At 34.7% G+C, this 25,154-nt stretch overlaps 2 protein-coding genes and 1 long non-coding RNA gene across 9 annotated transcripts; 1 reads left to right on the forward strand and 2 right to left on the reverse strand.

Annotated features, from left to right (window-relative positions):
• Positions 1–1,732: 1,732 nt before the first annotated feature.
• On the reverse strand, positions 1,733–9,934 carry LOC137021292 (NLR family CARD domain-containing protein 3-like). The gene is made up of 6 exons (XM_067387569.1): positions 9,798–9,934; positions 3,570–5,426; positions 3,266–3,439; positions 3,003–3,176; positions 2,424–2,470; positions 1,733–2,340 (listed from the first exon to the last, which is right to left on the reverse strand). Exons 1-6 carry the CDS (start codon positions 9,932–9,934, stop codon positions 1,799–1,801), a joined length of 2,931 nt encoding a protein of 976 aa, XP_067243670.1. The 3' UTR covers positions 1,733–1,798.
• A 746-nt stretch (positions 9,935–10,680) lies between these two features.
• Positions 10,681–16,449, reverse strand: LOC137021804 (uncharacterized). Of its 7 annotated transcripts, none has more exons than XR_010895360.1 (7): positions 15,420–16,449; positions 14,943–15,037; positions 14,679–14,830; positions 12,047–12,544; positions 11,870–11,967; positions 11,609–11,659; positions 10,681–11,480 (listed from the first exon to the last, which is right to left on the reverse strand). It is a non-coding gene; the product is annotated as an uncharacterized lncRNA (long non-coding RNA). The 7 variants fall into 7 exon arrangements; XR_010895358.1 differs by having other exon boundaries at positions 10,682–11,480; positions 14,965–15,037; positions 15,420–16,447; XR_010895361.1 differs by lacking the exons at positions 14,679–14,830; positions 14,943–15,037; positions 15,420–16,449 and adding an exon at positions 13,665–14,170 and having other exon boundaries at positions 10,684–11,480.
• Positions 16,450–20,574: 4,125 nt separating this feature from the next.
• On the forward strand, positions 20,575–23,666 carry LOC137021803 (EEF1A lysine methyltransferase 3-like). Its single transcript, XM_067388768.1, has 3 exons — positions 20,575–20,822; positions 22,675–22,786; positions 23,138–23,666. The coding sequence occupies exons 1-3, from the start codon at positions 20,667–20,669 to the stop codon at positions 23,524–23,526; spliced, it is 657 nt and encodes a 218-aa protein (XP_067244869.1). The 5' UTR covers positions 20,575–20,666; the 3' UTR covers positions 23,527–23,666.
• Positions 23,667–25,154: the final 1,488 nt, after the last annotated feature.

Below are 25,154 nucleotides of genomic sequence, written 5' to 3' on the forward strand. Positions count from 1 at the left end.
AATCACAGTTCTGGTTTCACTCTGTGATGCTGACAATACACTCTCTGACATCTGAAGCGTGAAGAGCTGCTGAACGTCTCTCTGATTCCCAAACATCTTCTGTTCTTTGCTGTATTTGTGTGTTATACATAATAGATTGCCTGCTATCTGACAGTCAAGAGATGAAAGCTGCTGGAGTTTCTTCACATATCAAAGTATCTCTAGAAGTGTAAAGACTGTCATCAGACAGTGCTGTTCAGAGTCAGTGTGTTCATAACCCTGAAACGATGCCCTCACCCTTTAAACATTTCTAGCAGAACAGTTTTACTGTAAACAGACAGCATACAGTCAGTTCATTTAAAAGAACATTAATGAATTTCTTTTTTATGCTGACAACAGGCCAACGGTATATAAGGTGCAACATAAAAGGAAACAAATTTCATGTCTAAAACTTTAATGAAAGATATATGACAGTGCTAACTCAATAAAGACATGTTTGTTCTTTAATTCACATTTGTTATTTAACAGATATATTTTAACATTTGTAAAATTTGAAATGTATACATTTTTCATTTACTAATCCAAGTGAAGTGAGAGAAACACAGTGATCTGCCCACCTAATCAGGCCAAATGAGAGGGAATGCTGATTCTAATGAATGTATTTATCTTAATTTAATCAACAATTAAAAGTAATATTAAATAAATACATAAAATACATGAAAATGAATTATGTATGTAAATAAATAAGATGCACAGAATGATTTGTACATAGCTTTTACAAACAAAGTGGTGGCATGATACTTGCAGACAATTAATTAATGAAATTCAGGGTGGAGGGAGTGGAAATGTATGACTTGTTGACTTTTTAAAACTAGCCATTTATTATAGCATATTCTTGGATTTTCACAACACCCTACCTGACCATTTTACAACCAAAATTTATTAGCCATAAATTATTAAATTTTTTTTTTTTTTTTTTTTTTTTTTTTTTTGCTGTTTTGGACAAATGCTGGCCAGAATAAATATGGGATTTTTTTTTAATTTAGATGCTTTTATAACAAAATCACTTTTTTAGTTTTCCGTTGCTGGAGCGGCTGAGAAGAGTGCACTGTCATTACGAGCATAGATTATGAGACATTACGAGAGCGGCCTCTATAGGCGAAATAAAAACTATCACTGATGCCTCGTATGGTTTCTTTTGACACGTGATGTGAGGCTGCGCGCTGCACAGAGCGGGTCACTTCAAAACGATTTAAAACGGACAACAAAACGGTATGTTATACAATGTACACTACTGTACATGTTTTCATTTACTATTTCATATACTACTCTTGCATTAGTTATAATGCACTATAAATTAACATGAACGAATCATCAATGTATAATTAATATATTAGTATTTTTTATGTATAAAAATTACAATAAACCTTTAGCCAATTTAAAGAAACAAAATGTAAGAGAGTTAAAACTGAACACAATCTTGCTGCTCAAACTGTGTATAGAACAATTTTTAATATTTTTTTGCTCCTTTAGTATTTTACATTTACTTGTACTTTTACTTTCAATACTTAAGTACATTTAATATCAAAAAAATACTTTTCATACTTAATCACAAAAAATATCACATACTTTAAAACTTTTACTCAAGTAACATTCTAAACAGCAACTTTAACTTCTACCAAAGTCATTTTCTGGCAAGATATCTATACTTTTACTCAAGTATGGTTTTCGAGTACTTTATACACCACTGGAAGACAAATATTTAGTGTACTCCATTACATCTGTACTAAGTCTATGTTGGCATTTAAGGCTGTGTTTGTTAAATCTGACACAGAGACAGTTCAGACTCAAAAACCTTAAATCCAGCATAGAGGGGTTCATTGAATGTTGTGTTGAATGTGTATAAGTGTGTGTTTGTGTCAGAGACACTGTAGAAGGACAGAGTGCCGGCCGACACATCCACATACACTCCTACTCTGTTAGATTTTGGTGCATGGGTTATTATGTTCTTGCTGACATTATTGTGCCACACAACAAATCCATTACTAGTGCAGAAAAGACACCAGGATTTGTCATTGTATCCAAACTTACCAACAGTCCCTTCTTTCCTGCTGATTCCCTTATAGGCTACTGCTATACGAGCCCAAGAGCCCTGTTTAACCTCCCTGAAGCCCCATTCAACCTCCCAGTAACAGCGTCCAGTCAATATCTCTCTACACATAACCTGAGGATTATCAGTAAATCTCTCTGGATGATCAGGATACGGCTGATGATCTTTCACAAATTTGATCTTCTTGTTCCCCTCACACAAGACGAGTTGAGTGTGTGCTGTGTTTGGATCCAGTGTGAGATCACAGGCATCTGAACACAAGATGATAAAAACAGTTTATTAACCTCATTTGTTTCCATTAAATGTGCAAGAGTGAGTCAGAGAAAGAACCTACATTTTTGTAGTCCTGGCTTTATCCTGAAGGGCCCTCCATGATCCAATCTAAAAAGACACACAAACATATAGTCAAAAACAAACTGTAAATAGTTTGAATAGATATTCACATACACATACACACTATTAATATAAATAGTCAAGCCATGCTTATTTGTATAGCATATTTCTTAATCATATAATTCTAATGCAGCTTCACAGAGCCATATGTCTCAATGTCTGGAGATTTTTGATATCTTGATATCTTCAGGCCCCGGTGAACAGCCAAATGAGCTCAAATTGAATTGATTTATACATATAACCATAAAGCAAGTTATTTAATATATAGTTGTAAATTATTTGCATTCAGTAACTCTGCAAATAATAAATAACACTACATGGGCATCTCTACCATCTTCAAATTCTTAATAACCCAATCTATATATTATATCAGGATTATAATATTATATGATGATAATAATAATAATAATAATAATACTAATAATACTAATAATACTAATAATGATTTTACTTTCAAAGCAAAGTTTGGTTAAAAGCTCCAACTTAAACTATTAGGGTTTCTAAGTTGTGCCCCACATACTTGAGTATCTGCAGTTTGTAGTTTGGATCCTTCGGTCTGTCTTTGAGCAGCTGGACTCCTGATTGTCCTGGATTATTGTAGCTCAGATCCAGCTCTCTCAGGTGTGAGGGGTTTGAACTCAGAGCTGAAGACACATAACCACAGCCTTCCTCTGTCACCATACAGCCTGACAACCTACAGACACACACAGTCAGATCATCTACAGACACATATCAATATTATGACCGGCTGACTGTATATTATCCCTTATATGTTCTTAATACCTCAGTATCTCCAGCCGACAGTTTGGACTCTTCAGTCCATCAGAAAGAAGCTTCACTCCTGAATCCTGCAGGTCATTGTTACTCAAGTACAGCTCTCTCAGGACAGAGTTTGAGGACTTTAGAACTGATGACACAATTTCACATGACTGTCTGTTGAGATTACAGTCAGCAAGACTGAAAGACATGACAATTATATAGATAACTCAATTATACAATTATGATTTCAATAACATTTTTGTGAATGTTACAAAATATACTCAATATGTATCAGTTACAACAATTTATTGTAATTCCATTCACTCACAGAGCTTTTCTGCAATTGATCACAGCTGGTATCAGTCTTCTTCTACCCTCATCTGATGTGTTGTATTTCTTGAGGTCCAGCTCATCCAGCGGCTCCTCTGACATCTTAAGCATGTAGGTGATTGTTGAGCAGTGAGCAGGAGAGAGTTTCTTCTCTGATTTCACAAACTTCTGAATCTCTCTGGACAGAGTCTGATCGTTGACTTCCAGTAGACAGAGGAACAGATTGATGGATCTTTCAGTGGAGAGTCCATGTTCATCATTGATCTTCTCTTTAATGTACTGTGTGGTTCTTCTGATACTCTCTGAGCTTTTCTCTGTGTGTGTCAGTAGATCCTGTAAGAGTCTCTGATTAGACTCCAGTGAGACGCCCAGCAGGAATCGTAGGAACAGATCCATGTTTCCATTCTCACTCTCAATGGCTGTATCTACTGCTCCTTTAAGCAAATTTTGCACTGAAGCAAACTTCCTCAGTCCCTCCATAGTTGTACTTACATGAAAGTAAAACACATAGAAAGCAGCAAGAAACTCCTGAAAGCTCAGATGAATGAAGCTGTAGACTTTCCTCTGATGAATCACAGATTCCTCCTTAAAGATCTCAGTGCAAATCCCAGAATACACCGAGGCGTCAGTGACGTCTATGCCGCTCTCAAATAGGTCCTCCTCATAGAACATCACATTGCCCTTCATCAGCTGATTGAAAGCAACTTCAGCAAGTTTCACTATCACTTCTCTGTTGGACTGCAGGAATTTCTTTGGATCTCTCTCTTTATACTTCTGATTCCTCATGTTGATCTGAATCAGCAGGAAGTGGATGTACATTTCAGTCAGAGTTTGAGGGATTTCTGCACTCTGATCTTCTTTCAGGAGCTTTTGAAGCACAGTGGATGAGATCCAGCAGAAGACGGGTATGTGGCACATGATGTTGAGGCTTCTTGCTCTTCTGATGTGTGAGATGATTCTGCTGGCTTGATGCTCATCACTGATTCTCTTTCTGATATATTCCTCCTTCTGAGACTCATTGAATCCCTGAATCTCTGTCGGACGGTTGATGTATTCTGTAGGGATCTGATCAGCTGCTGCTGGTCTGGAGGTGATCCAGATGAGAACAGAGGGAAGCAGATCTCCTTTCATGAGGTTTGACATCAACACACCCACTGATGAAGTCTCAGTCACATCAGAAACTTTCTGAGCATCTGAAAACATCTGTGTGATTCTGCTTTCATCCAGACCATCCAAGATTAATACAACTTTACAATCCTCATAAATCTTTGAGTCCAGATCTTGAAGTTCAGGATGAAAGTCCAGCAGAAGTCTGTGAAGACTGTACTGATGATCTCGGATCAAGTTCAGCTCTCGAAATGGAAGCACAAACATAAAATCCACATCCTGATTGGCTTTTCCCTCGGCCCAGTCCAGAATGAACTTCTGCACAGAGACGGTTTTTCCGATTCCAGCGATGCCTTTAGTAAGAACAGTCTTGATTTGGTGTTTCTCCTCACATCCTGGTTCAGGTGAGGCTTTAAAGATGTCATTGCAGTCGATTAGAGTGTCTTGTGAGTGTTTTGTTCTGGCTGTTTTCTCCATCTGTAAAACCTCATGTTCTTCATTCACTCCTTCTCTCTCTCCCTCTATGATGTAGAGCTGTGTGAAGATCCTTTTCAGGAGAGTTTCATTCTCTTGTAATTTGGTTCCTTCAAATAATCTCTCATACGTTTTCTTCATGCTGCTTTTGAGCTGGTCTTTGATTCTCTGTATTTCATTCTTTATTGGTTTCTGCAGGTCTCCAGTCTCCTTCTGCAGGGCTGCTTGTGTGTAACATTGAGCAGATCCAGCAGAACTGGATGCTATCACAACCCTGTGTGTTTGTAGAACAGGATGTGATATGTTATACATTTTGAAATTGTATAAATTCATCCAAGGATATACATGCAAAATAGCTCATCCTTACATCATGCAAGTAGTTGTTATACTTCACTCATCATAACATCAATCAAATTATTCATATAATCTCTATTTTCTTTATAAGATATATTCAGTATTGGTGTTTATGTTTACCTGCACTGTAATTTTTTTGAGTTATCTTTTTTCCACTGACTCAGTTAAGTTGTATTTACGTAGAATATTAAGTATGTTCAACGAACCAACATTTCTTGTAAAATATGTTTTTTGTTCACTCAACTTAACTCTTTGAGGTACTAATTTCCAGTGACTTAATTAAGTTTTAATTACTTAGAATATTAAGTATTTTCAAATTGACAAATTTAGTTACTTGAATTTATTTTTTATTAATTCAACCAAATAAATAATTATTTTATTTAAATTGTTCTTTTATGTCAATTGTAAATTCTTTTTTTATCTCAAATGTTTCAGCCATATTTTGATTGAGAACTTAATTCCCATTTAAGTCCCTTTCTACTGCAAATAATAATTGATCTGATTTTAGGGACTGAAACTAAAGAGCTGAGCAGAGGATGATTAAACAATTCCATAAACAGCTTCACTTATTACAGAACAGTTTGACTTTATTTCTTTCATAGGTTATTTCTAAGAAATAAGAGAGGTTTAGCTCTAATTAATGTTGATTTTTTTAATTGAATATATATATATATATATATATATATATATATATATATATATATATATATATATATATATATATATATATATATATATATATTAAGCCACCATTTTGGTGAATAGCATCTGCAGTATCACAAGATCAGTGTTAAAAAACACACTTGTTGTGTTAAAATAAAGCCAGAAAACAGACACTTGCTACATATTAAAGATATTAGCATCATAAAGTGATTTGCTTCATTGATCACATCAAAAAACTTCATCACTGATTTTTAAGGTTTAGTGTTTTTAGTGCATATATATATATATTCAATTGTAAATAAATAAATAAATAAATAAAGTGAAGCTGGTAAAGCTGTTTTTTGGAGTTGTAATCATCCTCTGCTGAGATCTTGCAGTGATTGTTTGCAGTTGATGTTTCAGTGGCTGACATCAGATCAGCTATTATTTGCAATAAAAATGAATTTGAATGAAAAAGATTTCAACGAAACATGGCAAAATCTTTTGAAATAATTTACTTATTTTGCCTGTAGCTCAAAATTAGCCTGTGCACATTCTGAATCATTTTGCCAGCATAGGTCACATATTTGTTTTCAAAGCGGTGCCATGATTTACAGTATTTCTACCACTAATAGTACCGTTACAGTGAAAACTAAACTCAACATTAATGCATTGTTATACTTTCCACTTCTGCCTACAAAGGTCAACTGTAGATTAATGATATAGCCTACTGTAGACATATAATAACCTGCACATTTAACCCTTATGCATTGTTCAATTTCTGCTGACTAGTTGTATGGTCCGGGTCAAATTGACCCTAATTGGATTCAAAACAATTCCCCAAAAATCACACTATGAAAAAACAAACAAAACAAACAAACAAAAAACAAACAAACAAAAAAACATACAATCATGTACAAATAATTAACTACAAATAATTACAATAATTAATAATAATTTTAATATCAATACACAAATATCTGAATTTATGATTTATAAAAATGTTTTTAACCACTGTTTTAACGACTGCCCCTCCCCCCACCTGTGGAATGTTTGGCATTATACATTTATAACAATAATATATATGAGTCTAAAGTAATCTTGGCAAACTATATATCATTTAAAAGCTTTCAGTCTCTAGTTTTCATATTTGGTGACTGATCATATATGAAAGTATGAAAAAATATGGTTCAGATTACTCAAACCATATATGGAAATCAGAGTCCCCGATTTACTATTTTGTTCCTTCGATTTACTAAAACGTGTGCACGATTTACTATTTCGTTCCCTTGATTATTAAATCATGCGCATGATTTATAAATCGAGAGAACAAAATAGTAAATTGTGCGCACATTTTAGTAAATTGTGCACATGGTTTAGTAAATCGAGGGAATGAATTAGTAAGCCGGTGCACACAATTTAATTTTTTTCTTGTATGTCATGTGCAGGGCTCCATAGAAAGATCATTTTCATATCTATGCTCAAAAAGTGGACTAGACAATTAACAGGTAAAACAACTTTATATTTTCACAAACTTTGAAAATAAAAAGTTGTTACACTCAGTAAGACACTGACACTTCAGGACTAGAGTTGAGGAGCTGTGACATACAACACAGTAGTGTTTTGAATTTTGGGTCTGTAGTTGTTTTTGAATGACTGTCTATGGGTCAAAAATGAAGTAAGAAGTATAAAATTTTGTATTGCACATTTCACAACACATCAGTGTGTTGAAACTTTGCATGCATGTTCATGATCCTAAATGAGAAAAAAAATTCACAAAATTTCAAGAAAAACAATATAGGCTAGACAGTATTTTAGATAGATTGGAAAAAATAAATTTTTGCCATGTGTGGCTGACAAAATATTTTTTTGTATTAAAATAAGTGAGGAAAAACTCATTTTTTTTTAGCTTCTTAGGGTAGTAAAAAACTAAAATAACAAGATATAACCAATAAATGTTATTGTTTTGGGCCTGTACAGTTGCCTTAGAACATTAAAATATGATGGTAACCTGCGAACATCACCAACGTAACCATAATATTGTGTGTATATTAGGGGTGTAACGGTACACGTATTTGTACCGAACCGTTTCGGTACAGGTCTTTCGGTACGGTGCACGTGTGTACCGAAGCATTACATTGCAACCAATATTCACCACCAATAACCGCAATAAGCTCTGCGTTTTGTTACTTTCGATAAGAAACAAAGTGTCATCCTTCAAATTCTGTCCACGAAATCATGAAGTTTAAACAGAAAATGCCATTTTGACGTGCTTTGATGTGGGGTGACAGATCACTGTACAGGCGCCTCAGTTCAACCGGCAGCGCGAGCGCGGAGCGCAAGTGAATGTGTTCATCTCTTCCTCCTTAATACTAGTTACAGAATAAACATGAAAGAACATCTGAAGGTATGTTGCAAGATTAAGTACAACTTACTGAAACGGTCATATCTCATGTAATCGCTCATTCAGTGTTTCAACGGTGGAAAGACATCAATGAAAGCGTCCGTATTCAACAATATGTCATGATGCATTTACCTCAGAAAAGCCATTCAGTGTTCACAGCTTGTTAGTTCGCTAGAGAAATGAACTCTTTCGCTTAATATATGCACTATATTAGCCAATATATTCATTATTTTACTTAATCTTTTAGTGATATCCTGATTAGGCTATTTAATGTATGTTTAAATAAATCTGATGTTAAAATAACAGCCACTGTGTAGAAATGATTATATTTCAACAACGAATTGGAGTAAAAACATTTAGAAGTTAATGCAAAAACTGCCTTAGGTGCAGCTTACAGGTTTGCATACAATTTGTTATTTGAGTGTTGATTATTTTATCTAAAAATAAAAAGCAATTTAATTTAGGCTAATAGTTTGGGCTTCTTTCAAGTTAGGGCTCCCTACATAGTTTATAGCATTAGCAGAGATAATTTTTTTTATCCTTAAGAAACTTTTAGTTTTAATTTAATTTAATATATTTAAAGACAAAAACACAATTTGTTCAGTAAACCTCTGTTTAATAATAAAAAAAAGCAATTTTATGTTTAGTTTTCTCTCCACCTGCTGTACCGAAAACTGTACCGAACCGTGACTTCAAAAGCGAGGTACATACGGAACCGTGAGTTTTGTGTACCGTTACACCCCTAGTGTATATGTCAAAACATATCAGCGTGTTGAAACTTTGCATGCATGTTCATGACCCTAAATGAGAAAAAGTCAAAAAAAAAACAAAAAAAAAAAACAGGTTAAATGATGTTTCCGACAACTCAAAATCAAAACAGGTCAAATTGACCCACAACAGTACAAGAGGGTTAAAGAATTACATGAAATATAAATGGTTGAATTTTTAATGTGTAGAAGTCCATCTTCATAATGCCAACGGACTACCTACGGATGAATCACACGAGTGTGGATCCTCAAACTGTCAGTCAAACATTGTAAATCCGCTCTACGAGTGTGATATTGCTCATGTATATTAATGTCACTAGATATAATTTGGTCTCTTTCATGGATTTGATATTTAAGCTGAAAAAGATTATTATTTTTTTTTTAATTTAGAAAATCTAATCCTTTTGTTTATATTTTGTAATTAATTTTCACACATTAACAGTTAAAAGCTAACTTGATCAAGTGTGTTTATACTCACTTAGGATCAGTGTTCACTGGTTTATCACTGAGGTCAGCAGGATTAGCCATGGAACTCTCACTCCTCATGGACACACGGCTGTGTACTATAGATCTCCGGGACTGAGAACATCCTTCTGTTTTCTTATCGAGACTCATTTTAGAAGCAGCGTCACTCTTCTTTCTATCCAGAAAGCTATTAGTCCTGCCAATACAAATGAGGAAAATTCACATCCTTCATCCATACCAAGTTGGTCAAAGATGTTCTAGATTAGTTTTAAAGATATCTCTGAACTTTAAAAACCAGTCAAGTCACCTTTATTTATATTACGCTCTTTACAATGCAGATTGTGTCAAAGCAGCTTTACATTGATAACTGGTACATCACTTTTGCTGCACAGCAGCTCTTCAAGAATAATGTCAATGCAATCTCAATGTAATTGTCACAGAGTTCCCTCCTCTGACCATCGGAGGGAGCCCTCACCAGAGTACTGACACACACACACAACACTACATTTCCCATAAGTCTGTGCCTCGGACTGATTATCCTGCCAGCTGTTGCCCATAACCCGGACTATAAAAGACTCTCATTTCCACTCATGCTTCGCAAAGTCTTGTATTGCCACGGTGTACATTTCTGAGCGTTTATATCCTGTTTGATTGCCTGTTGCTGAACCTGTTGTCTCCCGTTTATGAACCATCACCGCCTGTCTTGACCCTTGCCTTGTCTCCTGATTTGTGAGTGATAGCTGCCTGAACTGACCATTGCCTGTATTCTGACCTTGATTCTGCCTGTCTCTGCTGTTCCTGTCTGCCCCTGTTTGACCTACACTCTAAGAAGAAAAGGTTCAAAAATGAACCTTTTGAGGTTCCTGGCGATTGCAACTGTGGGGGAACCTTAAAGGTTCATTTTTGAACCTTTTTAAAAAGGTTCTAATTGGAACCTTCACTTAAAGGTGCATTAAAGCCCATTAAGGTTCCATTTTGAACCTTTTCCTTTTAGATAGCAATAACATATATTAATAATAATTATTAAAATATAATATAAAATATACATTAACTATATGTCTTATATATAACTTGTATAACTATATCTTAATCCCATTTCAAAACATTGAATACAGAACACAATGATTGTCTATAAAATGTTTAATACATAAATATAAAATGTGAGCACAGGCACCAATGGACAGAGAAAAAAGGAAAATTGTTTGTTATCATTCAAATAAATAAATAAATAAACAATCAAATAAATAAATTCATTCATTAATCTATACATTTCCATCAACCTTTAACAGAATGTAGCTGAATATCTATCATTTTTATATTATTTTTAATAATTTAATTTTTAATTTATATATAATTTTTAAGATAATGTTTAAACAGGACATTTTTATTTTTCAAATAATGTTAAGAGTGTTTCTCGGCTTTGAAGCATATTCAAGGTTGAAGATTAAGTACATTGTCATTAGAATAACATGGTCATATGACCTGGTCATATCGTCTACTTCACAGACTTTCTCCCCTTGCATCATTATTTCTAAAACAGACCGCATCCAAGTGTAACCCGTGTGGCTCGCTTATGCCCAGCGTGATGTGCGGCCAGCGACACCGGGTATTAAAACTTGGTCTGCGTTGTGTTACGTTGTGTTGAATGAAGAGACAGACACGGGACAGCAAGCAGTCGATTCACTGGATCTTTTTACTGAGTAAAAGAGAAAAATAAGCAGCCTCAGATTGAGTGGCCCTTATATGACTCTCTTCCATCGAATCACATTTCAAAAGGGGGCGGAAGAAAACATGAACATAAGGAAAATAATATAGAAAACATACCTGTTTAACAGAGACAAATAAGCAGCCTCAGATCCAGTGGCCCTTATAACACTATAAAACAAATATGGTGCGCCTCCATTACCATGTGCTTGTTTCACATAAAAGACAGAAATATACCTCAAAGAATGTAAAATATCAAAAATAATCCCAAGGATAGATAAAACAGTACTTTACACATAAGTTTGGGTTGAAATAAAGATATAAAAGATATAATTAACATTAGGATTAAATAAAATTAACAGGATGACAAAAGAAACCTACCTCTTCCATCGAATCACATTTCAAAAGGGAAGAGGAGGAGACAGGACAGGAAATTAGGTCATACTGTGACCTCGGCATCACTTAAAGGAGAAGCGCACCTTTAGATCAGGTATCATAAAACGTATATGAACAATTTTGTGTGAATTATAACAATATTTACTAGTATACTTTGTATACCTGTTACACAAGGCACATCCATTTACAGTATATACAGCACAGGGTTGGGTGTACGTGGTTCCTAAACAAGAAGAGAATAATGTTATATTCAATATAACATGTATGTATTCAATATAAACGTATTAAATGATACATAATTTCCATTATTATTTGCTTTTAAGTCACAATTTGAAACACAATTTTACTCACAACTGAGGTGACATTAAGGGCTGGATATCATGATAATATTTCCTTTGTGGAGTGATGTTTCATATAGTCTGTCCTCTCACTCTTTGTCCGTGTCATTTAGTCCTCTAAAAGGATTTGGTGATCATCAAGCATTTGGTTTTCATTTTATCCAAGTGGATCCCAACGCTGTAATCATCTTCTCCTGAATAAATCTACCCACAAAAATATGTCTGCTATTCTTAAAAAACTTAAGTTGATTCTGTCTGGGACACTTACCCCAACTGCCCTTGACCTCTTTTGATACACATCTTGGTCAGACAGATTGTCCATCTAAAAAAACAAAAGAAATATATTATTACGCAAGTGTGTAATTTTAGAGAATGGTGGAGAGTAAAAACAGTTCTCTATATTTCCAGGTCTCCAACAAGCGAACAATTAAACAAGGTGTGTTCAGCCATTGTTACAAAATACCAGTGCCCGGTTGCATAAAGAGAGTATTTTTGGTGTTCCAGAAAAACAAAAATAAGGACTTAAATAGTGATGATGAGTGTGTCGAATCAGCGGTTCGGAGCGCCAAAGTCACATGATTTCAGCAGTTTGGTGGTTTGACGCGCAATCCGAATCATGATTCGACACGCTGATTCATAACGTTCTGAAGCTTAAAGGGGGTATAATGCTATATTCTGACTTATTTACACTGTTAAAGGGTTGGATTCTCATGCTAAACATGGCCAAAGTTTCAAAATACGAGTTGGACGAATGACGGAGTACTGTATTTTCTGTGCCAAAAATACTACACCAGCTTCCTGCAGCAGTATTTTGAATTCGGCCATCACTAAATAAGTTGTTATTTAGTTTTTTTGGCACACCAAAAATATTCTCATGGCTTTATAATATTAATATTGAACCACTGTACTCACATGAACTGATTTAAATGTGTTTTTAGTACATTAATGGATCTTGAGAGAGGAAATGTCATTGCTGGCTATGAAGGCCTCACTGAGCCATCGGATTTCAACTAAAATATCTTAATTTGCATTTCGAAGATTAATGAAGGTGTTACAGGTGTAGAACGGCATGAGGGTGAGTAATAAATGACATTATTTTCATTTTTGGGTGAACTAACCCTTTAAGGTGCTTTATGCAACCGGGCACAGATAAGAGACAAGACTGGAAGAGTGTATGTAAGAACATGTCAAAGAGCCCTTCAGTTTATATATATTAGCCATGTAAGTGAAAAGGTGTTATTTCATTTGGCATACTTACATCTACAATACTTGCCAAATTTTTAGTGTCACAAGTCCTTGGACCCTTGGTAAAATACCCCATTTCCTTACTTTGCTAAACCTGCTACGAATTTAATTTAGTCTTTCAATACCAGTCAAATGTGATCTTTCTTGAATTAGTTTTTAAGCATCTCATGCCATGTGTCGCTTACCTGGTTCCTTACCTGTTCGTCTCATAATTGAGATCCCTCACTTTCATCATCCTTTGTCTTCAGTCCAGACCAATCCGCTCACCATCATCTACAAATACAAAGAGACTGTTATCATCCAGCTAAGTTCATTCAACCTGTCATCATTCAATCTACTAACCTGTTTATTCTCCCCATCTCTGCCACCTGCAATAATAAACCTTTGTGAACTGTATTACCTCTGTTGTCTCCTTCTGTCCGTGACACCATGACTCCTTTAAAAATAATATTATGTAAAATACTATAAAAGGTTTTATGAAACTGCAGGGCTCTTTGACACGTTCTTACATACACTCTTCCAGTCTTGTCACTTGTCACCAGGGCTAAACTAACCTTGTTGTATTGTTTGCTTGCTTTACCTGAAATTAAAGAAAGGCAATTTTAACCTCCATCTTTCTTTAAAATTATGCACTTACCTGTACTTCACTGTTGGAATTATGTGCACATCTGATCAAACAGATTATTTTTTAACTCCATTTGCTTTGTGATAAAAAAAGTAATAAATACATTTTATAAAGAAAAAAATCTCCACTCTCCTTAAGTTTTTTGTATTGCTAGTGGGGTAGCTGATAAATTTCTGGTCACCCTGTTTGAGCAATACGTTGTGTTGAGATTGATCCATGTGAAATACCAAATCAAGTCCTACAAAAAAACAAAAAACTGCAGAGAGGTGCATGTTATAATGGTACTACTAACAGCTCAGTAATTTGTAATGATAGCAATATAGTTTAGCTAAAAGTATGTGGAAACCTAACCATCACACCTATACAAGTTGATGGGCATCCCATTCCAAAACGGGAATGCAATATAAGTTTAAAGCAATGTAAGTTGTTTTGGATAACAGTGTCAACTAAATACATACATGTGAGAAAATGCTAGTCACTGAATTCTTCAGTACAACCTATTAAGTATTTAAAAAATGTAAATAATAATTAATAGAGGTGTCCACATACTTTTTTAAAACTTTAAGAGTAGATGTAATAAACTTACACATGAATGGTGTTTGTGGTCTTGGTAGGCATCTCAGTCTTTAGGTTTTCTTCTAATCTTATGAATTTAACTTGATCCTTCAATTTAGGGAATATTTTAGGTATCATAGTTTTCAGTTAGGTTCATTCAAGTGTCCGCATCAATTCCATTGTCTGTTAAAACAACAGGATTCAATAGGAGAATGTCATATCTTCTTAATTGTGAAAATGTCTGTTTTGCTGCAATGGGGAAGTTAAACAGAGTGTGCATTTTTGTGAGATAAACCTTGAAATGTAGGGATGATCACCTGGAAACTGTTGCCATCAACCAGTCAGCCACATGGATTTTCCAGTGAATCAGCTCTGAGCTCATTCTTGCCTCTATATGCAGAGAAATATTGCAATTTAGAAAACAATGCGTTATAAAATATGAATAAAAATAAACTTTTCATTTTTACTAAATTCTCTCTCTCTCTCTCTCTCTCTCGAGCGCGCGAGCAAACACACGCGCACACACAGTAAGGATAAAAACGGGAAATATCTTGAAATAGTACATGTGGGAAAGGTGTAGTAAGTGGTACACCCGGAATTATTTCTCCAGGCCGTTAAATTGACAATATTGTGGCCGAATTAACACGACGTGTCTGCTTAGGCCCGTCGTCATTTATTCATTATCACACACCTTAAAGTTTATGACATTAAATAGGTGTTTCATAGCTTTTCAAAAAGTTAATAGTTTATTTGAGACGTTATGTTGTCTTACCTCAGATTTTTGTGTCGTTCCGCTCAGTCCCACTCGGGCCCGCTGCTGCCGCTTCAACATTTGTAACGGTTTTTTCCACGTGACCACTGACATCATTGCGCGAGAGAGACTTGTGGAGATTCAGTGCATTGCGTTGCGTACCAAAGCCCAGATGAAAACATTTAAAGCATTTTGAAGGATTTGCTTATTCATGCTTAAAAACGAAACAATATTAATAATCTCGTTTACTTTTAGTGAAAATAATGTACTTTTGAATTGCTAGTTATTTGTCAGTATTCTTATTTTGTAAAAACATTTAGGCACAAGCAATCTCAGCACAATGATTAACAACAGCTGTAGTAAAAGCAATAGTAGTAGTAGTAGTAGTAGTAGTAATGATAATAATAAACTAAATAAAGAAAAAAATAATCTTCCTGATGAAACCTTACACAATACAATTATGAAATGTTTTCTAAAACATGAGCTAATAACAAAGTAGATAAAGTTGGAACAGAAGGAGAGATGAAACACGTAAAATAAATTGCCTGTGCATCACACTTTACTCATGATTTTTGCTCTAAAACTGCATAGTGTCCTTTTCAATTGGGGAATATTTTTTCGGTTGTCTAAGCGAAAGATATTGAACACAGTCTATTTTTAGGGCTAAGAATTTCACGTCACCTCTCCATTTAACATTGAACAGCTTCTTGTCCATTTATGAATGTAAAACTGAATTTTTATTCTTGGTCTTCTTAGTTTATGCTTTAAAAATGGACAAAAAACATGGTGTCTTTCAATGTTATGATGCAATTTATAGAAATGTGCGGGGAGGTCGGGGGGTACAGATGAAACACTGTATCGACTGTACACTCCAATCATATTAGAAAAGGTTCATAAACGAACCTTAACTATACACAGGTTCTAATATGAACCCTGTTACCACAACAAAGGTTCTAAAAAGAACTTCCAAATAACCAGTTTACCTGTAAGTTCAACTTTGAACCTTTTTGATAGTTAGAAGTTCATATTTGCACTGTAAAGTTCTTTATTGAACTCCAAAGGTTCGACCTCTTCTAAGAGTGTAGCCTGTCTGATCACGAGTTTGTACTAATAAAGCATGCAAATGGATCCCAGCTCTTGTGATGAATCATTACAGTAATATAGAAAACATGTTTTGAATGTAAATCTGGGATAATTATTTTTTTTCAAAAACAAAGTATATAACAAACAGTCTGTATATGATATCAGGACAGTTCACACATATGTGAATCAAGCAGGTACATTTTACACGAATGGCTCCAGTTCAGAAACATATTTATAGTTGTTTTAAACTGTCTAACCAGTATCTTGTGTAACTTTAGATATGTACTCACCAGGAAAAATATCCTGCTGGTTAATGCTGATTTGTTCAGCTTCTTTCCTTGCTGAAGTAAAGCTGCAGTAAGTTTCTGCTTTCAGTTTTATCTGATCTACCTGCTACACCTGCTTTACTCCAAATTCAAGGAGGAGTTTCATGAAGCAGTTCTAGAAAAAAGCATAATAGTGTCCAATAAAAACAGGTGTTTTACCTTGTTTGTTTGCTTATGCTGTGAGCAGGGTTAAAGACAATGTACCAGAGTAAAACACAAGCTAGCATACTAGCATTTGGTTAGAAATTAAATGTACATTATTTAACGTGTTACTGCAAGTACCATTTAAAAATATGTAAAGGCTAATGTACAGTTAGCTGGTAATCATTGCAAAATAAAGCTCTTATGGGTGATACAAGACTCATTTGCTCTGACCACTTCTATATACTGTATATACTAAATATATAATGTATATAATATATATACTTCAAATATTGAAGCAGTTAGCTAGCCAAAGAGTCAAAATGCATCCCAGATAAAATGCCTTCCATGATCTTCCAAAGAGAAATAAACTGGCTTTTATCTTATTAAACGCAATGAAATCTGTACAGTTGCATGAAAAAGTATGTGAACCACTTGCAGAATCTGTGAAAATAACATGCATTTTGTATGATCTCTCTTATTTTGATTCTGCAAGTGGTTCCCACACTTTTTCATGCAACTGTATATTACATACTTAGAGTCATATTCTCTGTAAAAATTGGAACAAAATAAGTAATCAAACAAAATGTATTTAAAGCCACTTACTGTTCATTAATTGCAAACTGACAATTAAAATAGACTGAACTGGGTTTTGTCAGTCTGCACTGTGTGGATGGATACAGGACACAAAACACTGCATATTTACAGTAAAACAATGCAGTAACGGTCCATTTAGAGGAACCAGATAATGCGCATTTGTCTCACACACAACTCTGAGAAAACAGGAGGATCTCCGTGAATCTGCATTGCTCAAATCGCAGTTCTGGTTTCACTCTGTGATGCTGACAAAACACTTTCTGATATCTCTGAAGCGTGCTGTTAGTCAAGAGACGAAAACTGCTGGAGTTTCTTCACATATCAGAGTATCTCTAGAAGAGTAAAGTGTAACACTTTATATTGTGAGAGTACATGAATAATCATGTGATTAATGGCAAAATAATCATGCATTCCAATTATTTGTCACATTAATCCAGAGTAACCTTTATTTTTATAATGCTTTATAAAATACAGATTGTTTTCATCATACAGTGATCAACAGGAAAATAATGATTCAATGATGCAAACAGATTAACTCTGCTGTAAAGCAGCTTTGAAGCTTTCAGTCATTCCTTACTTAATCTACATAATAATCCTTAAACTTTATAAAATATATACAGCATGAAGAAATCAACCTGCTTGTCAATGCTTTTTCACCATCAAAATCAAAGTAAGAGCATTCATTGACAAGTCTTTATATGATGACAGATCACACATATGGATACGTATATCAGGTCAACACAAATTGCTTTAGGTCAAAACATATTCATAATTGTTTTGAACATTTTATGTAGCTTCAAAAATGTACTTACCATAGAAAAACTCCCACTAGTCAATGTTGTTGTTTTTTCAGCATCTTTCCATGCAGATGAAAATCTGCAGTGTTTGTTTTCAGTTTTAGCAGTTCTACCTGCTTTACTCAGAATTCAAGGAGGAGTTTCATGAAACAGGAACAGAGTCCAATAAATGCTTTGAACCCTTACATGAGAAGCAATGTGATTCAGAGCAAAACACAGGCAATTCAGAATGTGTTTGATTAATGACAGCCAAACAGCATTTGGTTACCATTGAAATTTTACATTATTTAATGTCTTACTGCAAGCATTAAATCACAAATATGTAAAGGATAATGTACAGCCAGTCAGTGCTGTTTATGTGATCACAAGTGTCCAAAACTTCCAAACACATATTTTTGTTTCTCTTTTTTAAGATAAAATTATGCTAAGCGTCAGTCACGTGACTGAAAACAGAACTGGCTGCAGGACAGGATTTGCGCTGACCTGTTTTGGGGAATAAAATCATGCAAAATCATAAACAAAACTGATGTACATAGCCTATATTGTTACTGCTGACTGGCCAATGACGTTCTCAGCAAAAGCTCATATGAGAAACCTTTCGGCAAGCCCATTTCTCCAACCTTATTCACCAAATGCGTTTTATAGCCTGTCTTGACTCTGGTCCACTTCAGTAACCTGTTGAAACAAATAGAATATGCTGGTTATGTATGTTTTGAAGCTTATGGTAACTGGTTCTTAGCAGGTCATGAGCTGGTTTAAGCTGGTCAAGTGCAGAGGTGTAAAGTGTTTGAGTAAATGTAATTAGTTACTGTACTTGAGTATCTTTTTGGCTACTTTGTAGTTGTACAGAATATCAAAGATATTGGCAACTTTTACTGCTTGACTACATTTTTGAGCAAGTAAATGTACTTTTTACTCCACTACATTTGTGATTATTAATGCAATCACACATTACATTTTGCATGGCAGCTTTTTCTGCAGCAGTTTATTTCAGCTATGAAGAAGCAATATCGCCATCTAAGGGCATTGAAGGCACTACATCTTGTGCATTTTGCCTTTACCCATCTAAACTTGTCAACAAGGATACTTTACGTGAATGTGAGTGCATTAGCAGGTAGTTTCTGATCGCAGGTGTTTGATTTATTAGGTTAGAAAATGACTGCAGCCGGTGATGAGGCTCAAACCAGCACATACTGTAGACTTTGACTATTTAATTTTACTTAACATTGTTTTATTTATCCGCTATATTGACAAGACTGTTTTAAAGGATACTGGTTTACTTATGGCCACTTGAGCTCAACTGAGACTTGAGAGTTTGTAGACGTTTAATAGGTTGTTGTGTCGACCTTGATTTATTGCAACATTGAGGTGTTCAGTTTTATTTTAGAAAATAAACTTGATTTCTCATCTTACAAATCAATTGTTTATTATTTTCACCGGCATGTCTCTCAGGACTAGTGCATCTCTGAGCCTACATTCAGCAGGAGTAAAATACTTCAGTACTGTTAAAATCAGATACTTCAAGACTTTTACTCAAGTTGTATTGGAATTGGTTACTTGTAACTTGTAATGGAGTCATTTTAGCTGTAAGGTATCTGTACTTTTACCAAGTATGGTTTTCAGGTACTCTTTACACCTCTGGTCAAGTACTGGTCCTAAGCAACTAGCACCTGCTTCCATGCTTCAAAACATCCCTAACCAGCATATGCAGTTTTTTTCAACAGTGTAGCCTTCAGAGCGACCTTGTAAAAGTGATTACTATCGTGCAGAAAATGCACACTCTAAAAAATCTGCAAAAATAGGGCACATGTACTGTAGGCCTATTAGTTTGACAGAATTTTCCATATTTATTTTTTTACAGGTGTTTTAGCCTATTTTGAACTTCATTGCGTTGGGTTTTAGGCTTAACAGAAATGTCCATAAAATTACTGGATGATGTTTTGTTTTTTTACGTAAATATTTTTACAGTGACTAAAGCGAATAAAAAAGCATTTTGAGATGTGCATATGTGTATCGTATCAGAAATGTCATTTCAGTAGAAACATCTGAATTATCATAACTAAGAAACTATCAACATGTATCAAAACTTTTTATTCAGTCTGATGGGCAAATGACATCAGTGTTTCAGCTCCTCGAGTGCAGCAGTGGTGGTCGTCGTCTCTTTTGGATCTGATGGCTTTCCGTACTCAAGGCTGTTTATTTTTGTCCCATTCCGCTACTTCTACATTTCACTCTGTTATAAAAGCTTTACTCGTGAATGATCTGCGCTACTAAACTAAGGAGACTTTAACAGCTGTATTTCAGAGATCATTCATGTGCACAACATGACCGAAGATCCTGAGCACTTGTTTCCAGCAGACGATGGTTTATTCGAGGAGACGTTCAGCGCAGACAGCACATACCGAGTTTCAGGACAGAACATCAGAATTCATCAGTATTACTGCGCAAACCTCGGCGTAGCTGCTTCAGTGTGGGACTCGGTGAGTTAGGCTACTTTATTACTATATAACTAATTTACATATTGATACAGAAGCTTCTATGCATAGAAAAGTACGGTGACCGACTATAAAATACATATTTTATATAAAAATTATTCATTTTCATAAACTTTTCAGTTTCTGTTAGTGCAGTGTAATCCCATGCGCATTTGCGCAATCAATTCTGCTTATTTCCATACATAAATTAGGCTATTCTAATTTCTGCTGCCTATTACCCCCACAAATAAGTTTTTATAGCTATACAACTAGAATGAAACATTTAGGCAGCTTTAAAACAATCATCTTTTGGTGTAGCTGCAGAATTATGCCTTAAACATTATAATACACAAGGAACCGTGTGAAAATTCCTCTTACTCCGCAAAAAACGTTTTTGAAGTCCAACCTTGAATTCTTCACATGTATTTAACATTAAAAATAGTAAGAAGAAACAAGAATAATGAAACAAATGTTGGGAAAGTGATATCATTGTTCCCAGTAGTGTAGGAAGTAGGGTTGGCACGGACGCAGCACTGCCAGCCATGGAGCCCAAGAAAAAAAATGGATCTAGGATCTATAACACTATTTTGATCTTTAACTAACACTGTTTTTGTCATGATGCGACAGAAGACAATAGAACCCATTATAGTCACTGATATTGTAAACACTGGATGCTGTGCGTGCAACACGACAAATCCCAGCATAATGTGCGACATCGCATCCAGTGTAGACAATATCATTAATTATAATGGGTGTATACCTGCATTAACACAAATAAATGAAAGGTGTTCCCGTCTTTGTGTTTTCCCCTTATTTTGAAATAAATGCATTGTTTTTGGTTCATTAATAATAATGAAACCTCATCAACAATAAAATAGTATAATTACAAATTAGGTTATATTAAACATTGAGCTTTTATTAAAATAAAAAAGCGAAAATAGGCTAAATAAAAGATCCCTTTACTTTAAAACAAATGCTTTTGTGGTTCATTAGCCTAACATTTTAATAATAACACATAATAACAATAATACAAAGACAAACTCGCTTATATTAAATGGAGTGCAACTATTACTAAAAAGTTTTCTGGCGTCTTTGCCGCCGCCATCATCCTGTCAGTCAACACTCTCATCACATGACCCCACCCCCTTTTCTCCCTCAGCACCCCCTGCTCAAAATATGTTCCCGCGGCCATGATTGTTCCCTTTGTGTGTATATCTAACTTTTAAATGTTATCACTTTCCCAACATTTGTTTTAATATTGTTGTAAATTAGTCAGCTAACCGAGCTGGAGCCTACTTAGAACATTTCTTATTACTATTTTTAATGTTAAATACATGTGAAGAATTTAAGGTTGGACACCAAAAACGTTCTTTGCGGAGTAAGTGTAATTTTCAGACGGTCCCTTGTGTACAGTCGGCAATGAACATTATAATGTTTGAGGCATAATTCTGCAGCTACACCAAAAGATGTTTGTTTTAAAGCAGCTTAAATGTTTTATTCTAGTTGTATAGTTATATACTCGTAAACTTATTTGTGCTAATGTTATCTTTGTAAGACTGTAGAATTCCAAAGCGAATTTCTGATTTAATTCTCATAATACTACGACTTTGAATTTATTCTCAAAATATTATCTCGAATTGCTACGACTTTATTCTTGTAATCTTACATTTATTTATTTAAACGCCGTCGTAATATTCAGACTGAATCTTTAGTCAGAATGAAAATTCTGTCTGATAAATCTATTAAAATTGTATAATCTATAAATCTAAACCAATTATATGTTAGGAAAATATGTCATATTAATATAAGAAGTCATTTCTTTTTTCATTTGAACTTTATTTCTACTGTTTTGTCATAGGCTCTCCATTTATGTCAGTTCTTTGAGAAAGTGTCTCTGGATCTCAGTGGGATGAGGGTAATAGAGTTGGGAGGAGGAACGGGTCTTGTTGGCATAGTGGCTGCACGATTAGGTAAAACGTTTGATTTATGGGTGTGCAATTGTCTGCCATGAAGTTCTCAGAATGCACATTTGTTTTTTATCTCAACATGAATATCTGTGTAATCTTTCTTGATATTCAGTTTATTTTTAACTCTATTCCCTTCATGGTCGATTTAAAAATCATAGGGATTAAAAAAGTCGTAGCAAATAGTACACAGTGTATTAACAATATTGGCATGATTTCTCATTTTCTGCCATAGAAATCTTGCATGCCATGGAAGCACCGAGGAGGACTGAAAATCTTTCATTGATAAAAACATGGCAAACATATCCTACTTGTAATGCAGTTTCTAACTCAGATAATCTTTTTAATGCCTTTTAGGAGCCCATGTGACCATCACAGACTTATCTTTTGCCCTTTCTCAGATAGAGAGGAATGTAGACGCTAACGCCCCTCTCTCAGGGTGGCCCTCAGATGCCCCCGCCGTATTACCGCTTTCATGGGGACACGACCAGAACAGATTCTCTTCCAGCTGGGACTTCATACTGGGTGCTGATATCATCTACCTGCCCGAAACGTTCCCTCTCCTTTTGGAAACACTGGTTCATTTGAGTAAGGATGGTGCTGTCGTCTATCTTGCATCAACGATGCGCAGAGAGCACGGCACTCAAGACTTCTACGACAGTGTGTTACCGCAAATGTTCAAGGTGGAGCTCGTGCAGCGAGATCCTGAGAGCAATATCAATATTTATAAAGCCACTTTGAGATGAGCCAAACATCCTTCCATCTATCCATCCTCCAAACTGCGTGTCCCATGTATGTTTTCAGGGATATTGGAGCCGTTCTCAACGTCCTTGGCTGTAAACCGGGAAACACCCTGAATGGATGGCCAGTCTGTCAGACATATTAATGAATTTTATATCTGGAACTGGGTGGTTTGAATATATACTTTATGTATGAATTTATTTATAAATAAAAAGTATCTGACATATTGTACACTTCAGTAAAATTGATGTTTTCCATTAAATTCATACATTCTTGTAAATGTGGTGTGAACATTTTGTTAATTGTAACTTATGATGTTGGAGTAACATTATAGTACAAAATATGTGTTTGAGTACACAAAATATTACATTTACATAAAAAAATTTGATCACTGGATTAGTTTATAATTAAATTTTTATAATTTAAAAAATAATAATTGTCATTTTTTGACATTCAAGGGAGTGACAGGGTTTCCACGGAAAAGTCGAGAGAAAAAATAGATTTTTTTTAAATGGTCCTAAATAAATAATAAGATTAAAATAAGTAAGTAAATTAAAATAAATTAGATTAAAATAAAAAAATATATATATTCTTAATAAATAGATTAAATTCAATTTGGTTTCTGTCATATTAAAAAAACACAACAATTTAGTGTTTTTAACTTGTAAAGATGAGTCCATCTTCCCTGCTCAGTAAAACTAAACTGCAGGAAAAAGTTGCATGATTAATTAGTAAATTAATTTCCATTATCCCATTTCTACCATTAGGCCCTATCATTTGCAAAGCCTAGAATGACTCAAATTTCCTTCAGAAATTGTAAAAATAATTTGATAGTTGATCATTAGTTTTCTATGCTGTTTCTCAGGTATAAACTGCATGATTATAATAGTTTTAGATGTTGACAAATGTGGGTGAGACTCAGAGCTTATAAATACAAAGCAGTTTATGCAATTAAACTGTAAAATCAGGCAGATATTTATCTAATCTTTTAACAGGGTTAAATCCATGAGCCCCAGTTTGACTGCCGTTAGTTACATTAATGTTGTCAAAATGAATAAAAAGTATCTTAAAAGTAGTATGAAATTACGATACATCTGAAAACTTTCCATTCAGATGGATGCAAAGTGTATCGATGGAGAAAAGGGAGTAGAAACTGTATTTCCCTAGTTCCTCTAATCAGAGGATTGAAAGCTGGATTACAATATATAACAAATACACACAAGCCATGTTGTATCCGTAATTTAATATCCAAATAAATTCTGAATTGTTTGCATTGGAACTTGATAAGGTGCCACTTTATGTGCATTACATGACAGATTTGAAGCCTAATACATCAGCCACACTAATACTTTTCTAATACATTTCAATTTGTCATTGGCCTTTTTTCTTCTGTCTGCCTCACTAAGCAGTTCTACCACAAGCGGTTCTGTTTGTATGTTTGTCTTAACAATATTTTACTACCCAGTTAAGTCACTTATGATCACTTATTACTAATGCTTTCCTCATGCTCGCCTGTTTTTGTGTAATTCTCTCCTTTTGTTTGAAATACTGCATATCATTGTATTTAATCACATCAAATCCTATTAGACCCGATCAGTCTACTGAACAACATCAGATCCCATTAGACCAGATC

Source organism: Chanodichthys erythropterus, chromosome 6, assembly GCF_024489055.1.
Source record: "Chanodichthys erythropterus isolate Z2021 chromosome 6, ASM2448905v1, whole genome shotgun sequence".
In the NCBI taxonomy this organism is placed as follows: Eukaryota; Metazoa; Chordata; class Actinopteri; order Cypriniformes; family Xenocyprididae; genus Chanodichthys; species Chanodichthys erythropterus.